Raw genomic sequence first — 16,246 nt, forward strand, 5'->3', positions numbered from 1 at the left:
GTTAAACGGTATGGTAATGTATGCAGATGTGTGCAAATATTATCTGAGGATGTGGATAAAGGTATGCATCCAGCGTTATGTGGTGTGTATGCAAAAATAGCAAGGCAAAATCAATAAAGAGCAAGTAAAGAAAGTAGAAAGATGAAATAATGGGGCTGAGACGTTATAAATAAGGGATCATGGCTCAGAATAATACGCACGGTAGTGCACCGGCTGATTTCTGGATACGTTACCTAAATGGAGGAGCATCAGAAGGGACAAAAGTAACGATAACGATGCTGGCGTATAAAAGGGGGAATAACCAGAGAGGGTGGCGATTATGGGGCATCCAATGGTATCAGAGAAAAGAAGTAGCAAGAAGATCGGGTGGGACAGGGTGGAGTACACGCGAATATGAAAGAACAAGGAAGACCACTGTATATAAGCCAAGATGAAAGCAAGATACCATGTGGCTACGGATGAGCGGACCCATGGAAGTTTGAGTTCAGCCAAACTTTAGTCTAAAGTTCAGGTTGGGTACCAGAACTTGACCCTGAACCCAAATCCCCCATATAAGTCAATGGGGGACCCCAACTTTCATGCTGTAAAATGGTAACAGTAAGGGCTAAATGGCTGAAAAAAGGAAGCAAAATGGGGGTAAGAGCCGGACAATTACCCTGCAAACAAATGAGGATAAGGAAATTACCTAAAATAACATAGAATAAAAAAATATAAAAAGTAATAATTTTGAATCAGAAGGCGTATGTGGGGTACCACATATTTTAAATAACCAGCCAAGGGAAAGTAGACAGTTGAAAGCTGGTGTTATACTGGGAAGGGGCCAATATCCATGGACCTTCTCAATCTATTAATATCAACCCCCAGTTGTCTGCTTTGCCTTTGCTGGTCATTAAAAATTACAGAGACTAATTTATTTTACACTGTCCCTACGCTAATCAGAGCACAATGGCGGCACCACCCATGATCTGGCGTTCATACAGGCCAAGTCACGTGTTGCGCCGGCCAATCACATCCATGCCAATACCTGGCATGGCTGTCATGGCTGTGGAAGTGCACACAGCCTAAAAGCTTGATGATTGGCTGCGCAAAGCCTTTCAACTAGTTTTACTAAGCATCCGATCTCCGAACAATAACACAGGCTTCTCTCTGACTTCCGGGAGAAGTCCGTATTCAGAGTTCACCATCGCTAGACTCCGGTGCGAACCCCGAACTGTAATTCTGGCCAATACAAATAAAAGAATACGGCCACCCTTGTAAGGGTAAAGACGTGGAATTACGGGGTTGTTGGCGCCTTGTATTATATTGTACTGTTGTAGTCCGTGATAATATTTATGTATTTTTTGTACAAAGCGTCTCGTGTTTCTCCATTCATTGTAGCGAATCTTGCGGATGAAGATGGGTTGTATCGTCGCGCTGTGTCGCCATAGTCACGCATTCTTTTGGGTTTTTCGTCACACCCGTCTGTTCTCCTTGACCGTGCAATGATATCAGCCCGCACAGCGTGAGAAACGGAGCATCGGGATGGCACATTGCATGCGCTGGATAATGAGCATGTGTTTTATGCTGAAATCTTATCTGAAAGTTATTAAATAAAAGCAATGCTACAAAAAAAAAAAAAAAAAGGTAAAGCAACAAAGGAGTAACATGGTGGTGGTTTAGGGTGGCAAATCCATGCTCATGTAGTGACCTTGATGAATTCTCAATCACCCTGATATTATATGGGCTCGATGTTTGGTCCCATCTGTGCCCTATTACTTTATTCCTGATGATCATATGATCAGTTGCATAACCAACTGGAAACATTAAAGGGGTTGTCCAACAGTGTGGTTCAAGTTTGCCGTCACTTTTTGGAAGCAAGTATGGGATTTGCATACATGCGGTCATGTGCCGACTAGACGTGCAATACGCCGGACATGTCTAGTCGGTATGCAAGTCACGGACTTGTGGTCACATGACTGCCTGCTCCCGACAGTGGAGCCTTGAGCCCCAAGCCTGGACAACCCCTTTAAGGGATGCATTATTGAACGTTTGCATGTGAAATGAAGGAAGCTGTAATAAACCTCAATGTCTCTCCTGTATGCCCATCAGTCTTCATTCTTCCACATTCATTATACCCTAATGGGCCCTTAATCCTAACTATAGTTGTGTCCACCTTTACCTTATCTAGAATTTGCATAAAGACATAAAATGTCTCAAGAAGCAAAATCGTTGCAATATTGTGACAAACTAGAAACTAACGTCACCTCCGACAGGCTGCAATGCACAGCACAACCACTAGGTGGCTACATATAGATACATATAATGTAAACCTCTCCCGATAGAGTATCAGGTTTATTATAAAGCTTGTGCCACATATCTGGGGATATTTTCAGTAAGGAGGAAAGGTTCAGAATTGTGCATTTATTGAATATTAGTGGCCCAATCATCCTGACATCCTTACCCGACCCTCCACCCATTGTTTACAGCTCGCACCCTTCTATTTGGGGAAAAGCCGATCTACCGTTACATTGTCTTGGCCAGGAGCCCCTATAATCGCTCGTCAGCAAACAAAACATGCTAAATTCTGTACAGAACCTTTCACGGGAATGACTGACACAAACAGGCGGCTGAACGCTCATTTTTGCATATTAAGTAACCCGTGAGATGTCAGTGGAATCGTCTCATTCTAGGATATTACAAACAGCCTGTAACTTTAAATAGAACAGACGTGAACATGAAACAAAGTATCTGTCACATTCTCAGTATCCACATTTTATGCTTCACTTCTTATCGCAAAGACATGTGCATAATGAACCCCACGGATAGAAACAAAGGCCGGCACAAAGTAGGGCAACTGATCCTATTTCAGATTGGACCTAGTGAGCATGCTACGTTTATACAGTGCCTTGCAAAAGTATTCAGCCCCCTAATCTAATTTTGCCCATATGTCACTAATACAGATTACTATTATTATTATTTTTGCAGTTGTGCTTCGTTCAGAATTCTGCACTGTTTTCATTCTACAGCCGGAGTGTTACAGCATATATTCCTGGCTTCAGAATGAGCTTACTTAGAATCCATCAGTGAGCTCGTTCCGGCAGGGAGTTTGTAACCCTTTCTTTTGTCTTTTCTGAGCTCCTCTAAGTTAATTTTTCACCACAGACCACATCAAAGTTGAGCTGATCTTCGATGTGGTCAAAAATCGACACAGAGGAGCTTGGAAGAAGACAAAGGAGATAGGTTTCATTCACATAAGTGTTTTGCTAATTCCATTGGTATTTTGTTTTTCAGAACAAATGGATTTAATGTCAAAAACTGATCCAAATGATGCAATGAGAATCAGAGGGTCCCCATTGATTATTATGGGGTCTGTATGCGATTGGTTATGCCCCCAGGTGGAACAATAGAGGGACAGCGCAATACAGAGTTCTAAAGAAAAGATTTAGAATTTCATGGGGAAAACACTTATTTAACAAAGCAATTCAAGTCAGGAGATTTCACAGATCCTCTTAAAGGGGTTGTCTGGTTATAATATATTGATGACCTATCCATAGAATAAGTCATTAATAACAGACAGATAGAGGTCCCCCGAGATCAGGTATCTCCACAAAACAGCTATCACAAGCTCTGGCTGGATGTGAACACATGGAATGGAGATGTAGCATCCTCTGCCCAGTCCTGCAGAGCAGCACCTGTTCTCTTGAATAGAAGCCGTTCTGCTGACCTGGGGAGCGTCCACTACACGTGGAATGGATGGAGCTGCACAGAGCATGTCCATATGTTGGAGCTTGTGACAGCTGATTGAGGTGGTCCCAGATGTTGGACCCCATCAATACCACTGTTGACCTATTAATCTATTATGACCCCACTTCCTTTTAAAAATTAGTGAGTGTTTTAGCCAGAAAAGTTGATATTTTAAATTATTCAAATATAGCCCTACAGTTTGGGCAATAGATTTCTAAGAAGGGGAGTGAATACTTATGCATTAAATACATTGTAAATTGTAAAATTTAGTTTAGGATTATTCTATTTCAAACCAAATCACGTGTAATCTAAACACATTTTTTTTCTTTTTTTTGTAGGTTGAAAACTTTTAAAAACCTAACATCAGTCCTATAGGTGATAGGTTTGCCCCTCACTTGTGAATGACAATAAGTGTAACCTAATGGCGGGAACCAAGCACAGATTGGACTGGAATATTTCTTGCTACCTGACTCCATAATGCAATGTTAGGCTATGCCTTATTCTCACCTGGAATATATAGTCCCCGGGGTGAACATCTGTGATATCCACCCACTGGCAGTCGATGTCGTGCCGATAGGTGTCCCAACAACCCACGGTTATTCCTTGCTCCCCGAAGTTGGCACACTCATACCTCTTCTGTATTCCTGTATATTAAGGGCAGCGTTATATTCGCATATATCTGAACAGTGCAGATTCTCCTATTCCCGACTCAGACAAGTAGTATCAATTAGCAGAGGAGATGAAAAGGAGAAAGAGACATATTCCAGTTTACAGGAGACGATGCATAAAATTATCATCTTAATATTAAAAGTTGGGCTAAAAGTAAAAAGTACAAGTGAAAATGCTGAGAGAGTCATATTTTTAGAGAAACAGTTAGGTTGCAAGTTTTCTATACTTTTTTAATATAAAGAAGAGGACAGTGGATAAGAAGAACAAAAAATAATACAAACAGAAAAAAAAGTTATCGAACCCAACTAACTTGTCAGTGTCCAACCATTAGAACAACCCGCCTGGCATTTCCAATAACATCTAATCTGGAGGACTCGGCAGAAACATTTATTATAACCGCATATGTTGGCCACTTGTAATACCACATTTCTCCAGCAGTGGCCGCTGCAGAATAAACGTGTGGTTAGCCACAGCGTTCCCTGGCGATCACAACTGATCAATGTGAATTTTAGCTGCCAGACCTCTGATGATAAGCTTATCTGCCGTGGGTTCTTTCCTCACATTACACATAGGGACAAACAAAAATAGCCTTCTCCTGGCATTATTCCTCATCCTTTACATTTTTAAAGGAGAGGAGATTAACTTGGCTTGTTCTATGGTGAGAGCAAGTTAAGGCCAACATTGCACCTGCCCCATGACCTTTGGCGAGAGGTCCGCTCTCTGAAATTGGAAACAGTCAACAAGTTTGATGTTGGCTACACCATAATGTCTTTCCTGAGCTTTTTCATACATGAAAATGCTGGTAGAGTTCAGCTCTGAAGCCTACAGTATTGTGAATTCTGCTCTTTACTATGACAAACGTTGTAACTTAGGACTTTCATTATATGGGTATTAAATTTAGCTCTCTGCTTTAACTTAGTACTTGTATAATATGCGAAACTTCAAAGCCATTCCACTTTTTATGTTGAGTTATTTAGACTGAAGCTGGTTCATATACACTCTCTTAAAAGGATCTGTCTCTTCTGATAAATATGTTTGTTTTTTTTTACTTCTTCTGAATGCCGCCGTTCTCCTGAATCCGGCGTTGTTTTTCTTTTGTTCCTCTGCTTTTCCATTCCTGAGATACGGCCCCGTTTTTCCTGTACTTAAATCTAGTCTTGTTAGCCAAGGAGGTGTGATCCTCAGCTCTTTTTTGTAGGTGTGTTCTTCATGGCCATGCCCCCTTGGCTATGAAGACTACATTTAATTACAGGGAAAAAGGAGTCATATCTCAGGAACGGAGAGGAGCAGGGAAAAAAGAAAAACAACGCCGAATTTAGGAGAATAGCGGCATTTATATCAAGTTTAAAAAAAACAAACATACTTATGGCAAGTGACAGGTCTCCTTTAAAGGAAGTAAATTGAACTTTCTGCAGGAGTAATAACCTCTGGGTCGGTGGTCTGAGGTGGGATCTGGTAGATTATTTGAGGATAACCCATATGATGCGCTATGGCGTATGTTTCAGCACATACCTTTTCCACAGTTGGTGTCTTCTAGGCAAAAACTAGCTTTATGTCCTTCAGCGACTTTGGAGCCGTTCAATGTCAGGAGGTCGTAGTAGGTGAAAACGTCAATACTGTGATAATGCCTATAGGAAAAGATGTGACAGTCATGTCTGACGCTCGTGGTGAGAAGCAGGAACAGCACGTGTGCAGCATTGGTTACATTGCCGGGCGTAGCAGATACTGTACTCCGAGTCTGTGTATGGAGACGTTCAGGACCAGAGAGAGAACATAAAGAGAATCCACCCACCCTGTGCTCTAAAATATCTCCCAGCATGGGTGCATTGTGCAGACGTGAGGGATGTGTAATCGTGCGTCTCCTGATGTATGGGGAATAAAAATAGCGAATATCACAGGAGGAAAATTCCAGATTTTTACAGTATCTGGTACGATGAGGAATGGGCAGTAGGAAATCAAAAAGCACACAGCAAAATAATCACACATTATATGTTCCATCATTGAACTAACGCGCTACATGGAAAATGGTCATTAGAAAACGTTCTTCACCTACAAACATCTGATTTATAGAGCAGGAAGAGAATGAGACGGACTTCACCAGCATTTAAATGGCTATTCTCGTCTCCAAGATCCTATCACAATATGTAGTAGGCGTAATAATAATAATATTTGCAAATACCGCCAATTAGAAATGTAGTATAGTTCTCCTGATTACATCACATGCAAGGCGTTGCAGTAGCTTAGGTATCCATGGCTACAGCCACTAACAGCTAACCAACTGTTGTAACCGCGGATACCTAAGCTACCGCAATGCCCTGCACCTGGGGTAAGCGACACAGAGAATCAGAAGAACTATGCTACATTTCTAATTGAAAATATTGGCTAATATTATTATTAATACTAGCCAATATCTTCAATTAGAAATGTAGTTTACACCTACTACATATTAGGATAGGATCGTGGCGAAGGGAATACCCATTTAAGTCTTAAAGGATTATTTTATCTTGGCAAATAAGGTAGAAACTGGTTATATGGACTCGTTTCTTTTAACAAATACAAGACAAACTAGTTGCTATGGACTCACTTCCTGTGGAAACATGTCAGACAATTGGTTGCTATGGGCTCACTTTCCCTGGAAACATATGAGAAAGTGCGTGCTGTCAGGATTCTCCTGTACCAGCCCCGGGAAAAGGCAAGTATTCGCTTTGCATGCATGCCGTCACATGCCCACTAGATGTGCACAGCCTGACAATTGTATTGTTCGTGTCTAGTCGGAATGTGGCTGGAAATAAAATATTTGCAGTCACCTGACCTCCAGCTCCTGGCACCGGCACAGGAGAATCCTCAGAGTGCGCTGAGCACGCGCTCTGAGGATTCATAAGTCTGCAGTCAGGTAGAGTCACTTTAGACTTGTACCCCAGGGCCGGAAAACCTCTTTAATATAATATTGCAACATGCTAGCTGGCTGCAATGCACATCGCAACCACTAGGTGACACGTAATATAAACATCTCCCGACAAAGTACAGGGTGGGCCATTTATATGGATGCACCTAAATAAAATGGGAATGGGTGGTGATATCAGCTACCTGTTTGTGGCACATTAGTATATGGGAGGGGGGAAACTTTTTAAGATGGGTGGTGACCATGGCGGCCATTTTGAAGTCGGCCATTTTGAATCCAACTTTATGAATGAATAGAAATTGACCACCCTGTTTAACAAAATCATATTTTTAAGATATCTGTTCATCTTACGCCACACTTGATCTAACGATAAAGGTAAGAAAAGAGAGATCTGCATGCGGCGACATGCCGATTTACACAAACCCTTGTCTCTGGTTTTACCTATTTCTGCTGAGAAACCTACAATGAGTTAAATGATAAATCCCGCTCTACTTTATCGTGTGAGTCACGTACTTTTGTTTCTTTCGTTTTGTTTTTGCTATTTTGTTAAAGCCGAAAAAAAACAATAAAAAAAAAAAAAAAAGCAGGCGCCATTATTTCATCTGTCAACGTCTCTAACGTCTGTTTGTTGATTTTCAATGTGTCGAATTCAGGGCGGCGATGAAGGAGCACAACAAAATATTTGTTCTTAAGAACGTCAGCCCACCATCTCGGGGTGTAATGTAGGGCTTTGTGCATTGTGTCAGCTCCGGGTTCGGTATTCCTCTGAAGCTAATTGCTGGAGCCGGCAGCCGGGAGCTCTCGGCTCTGATGGAACACGCTGGGGGGAGCTTATATTAGCGATGAGCGCTTTTTTTCCTGCTTATAGAAATCACTTTTCCCGGCGCTTCGACGCTGCCTGCTGCTCCTGACAAGTTACTGCTGTGAGAAAAGCCTCGTTAGAAAGAAACTTATCTGACATTATCACAACTTTCGTATTATTCTCTTCAGCGTGAGCTCCTTCCATGGCGGAAAATCCAATAGAATCAAAGGGAAATATAATTGGACCTTTGCGCCGGTTTTGTAATTTTATCCCGGACATTAAGATGAACGGCGGGATGTAAGGCATCGGAAATGCAAAGTAATGGAGAAAGCTGACAGATACCCTGCGGTATATACAGTTTGTCACTAATTTACATATTATATTTACATATTCATTACCTATAACGTTTACCCCCAAATGTTAAAAAAAATAGCGCTTAGATTAAGTCAGTCGCTCCTTAAGTTTTCCACCATTTCCGCACTTGTCGATACTTTCAAAAGTGCAAATTTTCAAGAATGTTAAGAATTTCAATCTTGAGATTCTCTAGGTGTCTGGGTGGTTTTTTTAGCGCCACCCCTAAAAAAAATCACTTATATTATCCCCTCCCCCCAAAAAAAAATCACTTTTATTATCTCCTCCCCCCAAAAAGTCACTTTTATTATCCCTCCATATGGTGCGGCCTGGTCCGATGGGTGTCGCTGGTCTTGCTTCGGCGCCTCCTCCATCATCGCAACAGCCGTCCTCCTGCTTGTTTCATGTGGATGACGCATCCTACATCATCCCCAATCGCGCTCCTGCGCAGGAGCTCTTCTCTCTCCTTTGCCAAGTACAGTGTATGTGCATGCGCAGGGAAGGGCCAAAGATCAACGATGACCTGGAACTAAAGCCTGCGCATGCGCACGACAGTACTGTGCTCTGCTGTCGACAGGATGCAGCGAAGTCCCCCTACGCAGGAGCGCGGTGGGGACACTGTGTGGATGACGTAGGACGCATCATCCACATGAAGAAGGATGGAGATGTGACGAGAGAGGAGGCGCTGAATCAAGACCAGTGACGTCATTGGACCAGATTGCGCCGTATGGGGGATTATGAAAGATATTTTTTGGGCTATGCATAGGGGGTTGGAGACTTACATTCATCTTGATGGAATACTGTAAAAGAGGCATTAAAGGTGGTGGCCATAGTTTATATTGGGAAAACCTGGTGACAAGGGTTTTCTGGTCTTCTGAAATGGGTAAAATTGCAAAGTGCAAAAGCTTAAAAGTAATCAAATTTGCAATTTACGCCTTATTAAAAAATCTTCTAAAAAAAGAGGGGGATTTTAATTTCATGGTTTACTGCTCATGGTCCAGCTTCTCGGCTTCTGCTGCACTCTTCCAGAAGTGGCTGGTTTCCAAGGCAAGGAGCGCAGTGCTTGTAAGCTCTTTCTAATACAGCTTGTGAGTGCTGCTCCGAAGCTGGCTGGAATGATGGATCAGTGTCTCTGAACTCCTCCAAAGATACTTAGGGAAATGCTAAGTCCCACAGCAGAATCGCACAGTTCAGGTGAGCAGTGCAACCATCCCAGTGATCTGAACTGTCAATCATCAGGAGCGCAGCGCTTCTCCCGGGGAAGGAGGAAACTGTGAGGAAGGGGAGAGGTGCACTCCTGAAGATAGAACATTTCATTTTGAAGGTCCATATGTATTTTCTTGAATAGAGAGTGACTCCAATAAGTGTTTTGCCCTCTGGAGGACTCATGTGCTACACAGGTAATGTCTCCTGTGGTGGCGCTATAGGGATTTGAAGACCAAACACATTAATGGGAATCCCGGAAGCGGAACACCAAATGATCATTGCATTGATGGGGGCTGACAGGAGGCGGAGGTTGAGTTATTAATTGCAGGAAATCATCAGCTATGTTAATTACATCAGTAGAGTTTCACCTTTTAAGCCATGGTTACCTGTGACACTCGTGCCATACCCATGTGTGTCTCCCGTTTCGAGGAGTGAAGTCCGCCCTCCCAATGTTGTGTATTTGTGAAGAGAAGCGTAAAAGTCTCCGGTGTCCGTAGGGCCAGGCCATGTCGTCCGCAGACTTGGACAAGCACTCTTCCTCGTGGGCGCACTCCAGCATGCTCAGAGGCCGGTCTTCGAGGTAGGATGACTCCTGCACCAAGTGTGCATTCAGGATCAGGTCGGGCGCATCTAACAGGACAGTGCAGACGTTACTCTACATTTGGGTCGATACTGATATAGTGAATTATATCATTGCTGTCCGGATAAATTAACCACAAAGAAAAATACAAATCAAACTTAAGAAGATGGCGGAAAACAAGAAACCCAACAATTTTCTTGAACAAAGTGGACAAACCCGGGGTTTAGCTGTTTTTTTGCAGGACAAGTTGTAGTTTCCTTTTACCATATATCATACTGAAAAACAGGAAAAACATTCCAATTGTGAAAAAAAATCCATAATTTAACCATTATTTATTAATTTTATTTTATATTAATGTTTGAATTTTCAGATCAGTTTGATTACGGTGATACCAAACTTTTTTATATTTATATAGTTAAGTGGTTAAAACATTTCAGAACTTTTTTTTACCTAACGTTTGGTATTGCCATTTTCAGGGACCAGTAACTTTTTTTTTTCCATTGATTTTGCAGTGTGATAGCTTGTTTGCTATCATTTTTTATTAACACAATTTTGGGATAAATATAAAATTTTGATCACTTTTTATTTCATTTTTGGCGAAAAGGCAGCAATAAAATTGGCACATCTGCATTTTATTTTATTTTTTTCTTTACATAGTTTACTGCATGGGTTGATTCATTTTATATTTTGGTAGACTGGACTGTTATTTTTTTTATTATTTATTTATTATTATTTTTAATTGAGAAAAAAGAAGGGATTTATTTTGTTCTAAAATTTTTTTATATTTTTATTTCATTTTTAATTACCGTATTTTATTTTTTAGTCTTCCTAAGAGTCTTTTACCTGCAATTGTTTGATCACTTGTATTATATACTACAATACTCCGATATTGCAGTATATCATAATATTACTGATCTCCTATGAAGCTTCATAAAAGCACCAAGTTAGCGAAGGCGGACCCCCCCGGCTGCCATGACATCCCACTGTCTCCTCAGATAGTGACATTTTCAGGATGGTTAAAAAGCAACATTTGGAGCTAGCTACCTGCTGGGTATGGATTAATAGGGTGAAGACTCAGAGAGGAATTGATGGGATTTAAAGGGATATTCCACATTTTTGCCATAAATGTCTGATAGATGTTTATCCCACACCAAGGGTCCAACACAATTTTCCATAGAAGTGACTGGAGAGAATCGCACATGTATTGACATCTTTACATTCCCAGGGCCTTGTTTTCGTTGTTTGGTGGATATGCCATAAAAGTCTAAAATAAGAACACCCCTTTAAACAATCTGCCTATTATAGACTCCCCTCTTTATAATGCCCGTGCAGGGTCTGGGGCAACCCTGAATGGATTACAGGCATCTCATAGGCTGCATTTTGTGTGTTATTTTAGAAATCTGGAGCCAAGAGACCTGGGCTGTGTGCTCGCGGTGCCAGGTGCCACCAATGGCTCAGCTACTGCCATCAACATGGGGGAAATTCCGAGACCACCAGATCACAAAGTTTACTAAAACCACTGATCCAACTTACGTTCAGTGCAGGTAACTCCGGCGGATCGGCGCCCCCCTCCTCGCGGACAGTGTACTACACCATGGTGGCGGCACTGCTGAATAAACATCTCCGTGCCGGAGCAGCGCACACCGCTCATCACCACGTCCTCGGCACCAGGGGTTCCTTGCCAGTACCAGGTCTCCTAGTGTGATCATAGGGAAACACAATGTAATAATCCGAGACTCCATCTTCTTCTGCTCAGTATGAGCTTCTTATGTCTAATAAGGAGCCAAAATATCATAAAAATAAATGTCTGTACAAAATACAATCCCACCTGTCAGCTACTTTTCAATTGCTTTCCCTTATCAATTACAATTACTTTTATATATGATATATATTATATATATCGTTTGTTGGATGTGAGGCTACAAATTGTGGTTTAGTTTTCCTTTCTTATCCTTCCTTCCTTTTCCTTCCTTTCTTTACCTTTCTTCCTTCTTTTATTTTCATTCGTTATATCCTTCATTTTGCTTCATTTCTTCCTTCCTTCCTTCATTTCCTTCCTTTCTTCCTTCCTTCCTTCATTTCCTTCCTTTCTTCCTTCCTTCCTTCATTTCCTTCCTTTCTTCCTTCCTTCCTTCATTTCCTTCCTTTCTTCCTTCCTTCATTTTCCTTTATTCATTTCTTCCCTCATTTTCCTTCCTTCCTTCATTTTCTTGCCTTTCTTTCTTCCTTCCTTCACTTTCCTGTTGTCTTGGCCTGTTTGGTAGTTGTTGGTCTGTGCTCCAGGGATTAATGCTGGTAGCCTCTCTTTGGTTTTGGGAGGGCTTTTTATAGCCTCTGTTAGGCCTCGCTCCTTGTCAGTTATACTTCTGCCCTCGGCTGAGTTAGTTGACCCCTGTGCGCCTTGTGTCTGTTTTCGTGTTTGAGCTCTTGGTTCTGATCCGGTCTGTCCCTCCGTTGTGTATTTGTCTACTGATTTGGTACTGTCTGCTTGCTTGCCTGGTTCTTGACTCCTGCATGGTTTGTGACTATCCTTTCTGTTTGTCCCTTTGGTACCGTTATTGCCCCTCTCGTTTCTGCTTCTGGTGCTCGTACCCGGCTGCCCCCTACTCGCTTTACCTCCCTGCGGTCCGGCCGGTCCTCATTGCATGCTGCTATCTCCTCCAGGCGTCCTGTAGTTGGCTCCGCCCCGGTCCCTCCCCTGTGGTCACGTGACCGCAGGTCCTACTCACCGGCGGTTGCATGCTGCCCCGTCTCTCCCCTGTCACTTCACAGGACACGTATTGACCCGTGGGTATCCGTTGCACGGTTCCTGACACCTGTCTTCCTTCCCTTTTCTTCCATCCAGCTTTCCTTCCTGCCTTCCTTCCTTTATTTTCCTTTCTTCCTTTCTTTTCTTTCTTGCCTTTCTTCCTTTTCGTTACATCCTTCCTGATCTGTTTCTTCTGAGATCCAACTGCTCCTGCTCCCTTCCAGAATACATGCTCGATGGGACTGGAGATTTCTGATCTGTATAAACAACACTATGTATACAGTGATCAGGAAGGCAGCGATGGTAATAAACCGCCTCTGTCTTCTCCTTGGGGGTCCGTCTGCCTCTAGCACTCGGCTCCTGGTTCCTGTAGCTATACGATCTCCTTTAATTACAGCTGCATTGTCTGTGTGGTTTGTACACCCTTGTTTCCATCTGATACAGATCCTAGTTAAGAGCATGTCCATATCTTTAGTAAAATATCATAATAAGATTGTGTAAAACTCTGGCTTCTCTCAATATCCCAAGTCAAGTGACAGTGTTCCTCAAAGGGACAGACAGTGACTTGTAGAATAATTCCTGCAATAGGTGACACTAAAGAGCCAACTTTATTGCTCTTAGATCAAAGCTAATTTTCATATTTGTTTCCCAGGGATCATGGTCTGGTCTTTAATTCTCTCGTCTTGGTGGTTTCCACCTTGACCTGTAAGGTCTCTCCTCCCGCCTATTAGTATCCTGATCTGCACTGATGAGAGGGCAAACATCAGGAAGCCGCTGTCTGCAGATGGAGGTCTTTAGATTTTGGAGAAGACTCTGGTTGAGCTACATGTCATGTGGTAAGACTTGTTAAAGGGTCAGACATTGACTTATTGGGTGGTGACCTCCAACGGTTGGCACAGGACGGCCAGCTTTCTTCGTCCTGGAGGAGGCCTAATTTGTATGGGGTTTTGTAAAAAGATGATAATATTTTCTACTTTTCACACATCATGATTATCAAAGATACTATAGATCGGATCCTTACTTGTATGGCATGATTGGCAAATCCCAGTCCTAGCTGCCGACACACGACCATGGCTTCATTAATTCCCCACAGTTCTCCACATATGGCTCCCCATTTCTTTGCACCTCTAACAACCATCTGCACCTCCACTTTACCTTCTTCGGTTGACCTTCCGCCTACCAGGCGTATCTGAAATAATAACATTAGGAACTTACTACATCTCAATACTGGATATTACATACATAACTGTATTCAGTCTGCAAATGACGCACAGTGACCGACACTAACCTGGTCGCCATACCCCATCTGAGCAACATTACACTTCACAGCCGCATCCTCTTCGTGTTGGCAGCCGGCTATACTCGCCTCCTTGAATTTGCATTCAGTAATGGATTTTTCTTGACCCGTGCAGAGCACCTCATTCATGTGTATGGGACCTAATCCTAAAAATGCAGGAACATACAAACAAAAAGATAGAAGATGCAGAGGCTGCAAAAACACCCAAGTCCCATCCTCCGACAATAATATAGCATGCAATGTAAAAGGATTAAAAGGATAGAAAAATTACTAAATCACTGCATCACACATTTCTACCACTAGGTGGACTATTGTACCTGTTTATACCTAACAGCACACCATGTGGTCAGAAATGGTATTACGCACTGAATACCATATTGCACAGCTCTTTGCCAGATTTTCATGACAACTATTTCGGCCTGCTATTATCTCTGTAGGCGCAATTTTTGATTACTCCCTTGCTCTCCAGACCTTAACTGAACCCCAGGTGTTTCCAGGTTGCTTGCACTTCTGAAAGTTCCTTCAATTCTAACATACATACAGAAAGTAGATGGTAACCCATCGGCACCCCATGATTACATCACGGGTGCACCGATTGACAAGTGTTAAATGCCCGCTGTCAGATATTGACAGCAGTATTAAACAGGTTAACAGCCGTGGGTGGAGCACCGCTCCACCTATGGCTGTTAAAAAGCACATGATGGCTGATTAAATAAGTCATCATGTGCAGGAGCCCGCATCAAAGGCAGGAGCACGATATATGACATAAATATAAATCATACGTCGTGAATCGGTTAATGTATTTAGTTAGAAAAGAAATGTTGAGATTCTGCAAGAAAAGATGCAATTTGCCAATTTTGCACACATTTTTTTCAGTGGGAACAAGGGAGTAAAGTGCTAGTGGGAACTATTAGTTTTCTCCGCATTGATATCTCTGAAGGCTGCGACCTGGGGGCATCTGATGAGAAAAGTCTGCACCTCTAGGAAGGGTATAAGGCGAAGGCATCAGATGTGGCAGCGATAGAAGGATGCCCCCCATTGCTCACGCCTTGTCAGTACAGCCTTATAGAACTGCCCAGCAAAATGAGTTTTATTGCAGCCTCGTCTGCGACAAAAATAAAAACGATACGTTCTATTGAATAATTTGCTTCTATTTCTAATTCACCCCCGACACAAATAAATTGCAGGCCTTTCTTGTAACACAGGGATAACGAGGAAAAATGGCAGCTACAAAACAGATAATAAACATTCTGTGAAGATAAAAGCCGCGCGCACGGAAAACATTTCCAAGTAGAAAGAAAAATTAATGGCTGAAATGTGATTTGATTAAAAACCACTTTCTCTAGGAAACTGCGCCGAAGAAATAAGTCTTATTGTGGATAGTTTTTTTTTTTTTTTTAGTTTTTTTTTTTCAATAAATATTTGCATAGAGCCATTTAGCAAACTGGGATATTTCTGCTTCTCACATCCGCTGCCAAGTCTAATACTTTACTGCTCAGTGTATAATTACTGGCCCGCTGTAATGCGCGCGATGTTAGTGTTGTAATTATATTATCATAAAAGTTATACTACTCATTCATTACCGCGGAACAGGCCGGGTTAATAAAGTTTCACAGGGAGTGTGTTAATAAGAAATATTACAAGCATTGTAATATTATATTCTTACCTTGTCCCAATTGGGCTCCTAAAACGGCCTCTTTAGCGGATCCATAACCGAGCTCTCGACACACCACGCTTGCCGACAGGAGATTCCATTTATCGTCACATATGGTTCCCCATTTCCCATTTTTTAACACCTCTACTCTGCCCTCGCCGGCGTGGGGCCCGGATCTCAACCGAACAAGGGGCTCCTACAGACAAACAGATCAATATGTGTGAGGATGTGAATATTTACAGTGGATCTGTAGGGTCTTTATATGAGGACAGCACAGGCTACAGGGGAAACACTGCGCTTGGGGATGCATGTA

The 16,246-nt window shown here is 42.3% G+C and overlaps 1 protein-coding gene across 1 annotated transcript in view; it reads right to left on the reverse strand.

The window, feature by feature from the left end:
- Window positions 1–16,246, reverse strand: part of LOXL4 (lysyl oxidase like 4) — a 93,807-nt gene that overhangs the window by 6,053 nt on the left and 71,508 nt on the right. The window contains exons 8-14 of the mRNA XM_077258331.1: window positions 15,946–16,129; window positions 14,271–14,425; window positions 14,004–14,171; window positions 11,767–11,929; window positions 10,040–10,283; window positions 5,905–6,020; window positions 4,231–4,367 (exon numbers count right to left, since the gene is read on the reverse strand). Coding sequence (XP_077114446.1) covers window positions 4,231–4,367; window positions 5,905–6,020; window positions 10,040–10,283; window positions 11,767–11,929; window positions 14,004–14,171; window positions 14,271–14,425; window positions 15,946–16,129 — 1,167 coding nt within the window. The remainder of the gene's footprint in view (window positions 1–4,230; window positions 4,368–5,904; window positions 6,021–10,039; window positions 10,284–11,766; window positions 11,930–14,003; window positions 14,172–14,270; window positions 14,426–15,945; window positions 16,130–16,246) is intronic.

Source organism: Ranitomeya variabilis, chromosome 4, assembly GCF_051348905.1.
Source record: "Ranitomeya variabilis isolate aRanVar5 chromosome 4, aRanVar5.hap1, whole genome shotgun sequence".
NCBI classification, from domain to species: Eukaryota; Metazoa; Chordata; class Amphibia; order Anura; family Dendrobatidae; genus Ranitomeya; species Ranitomeya variabilis.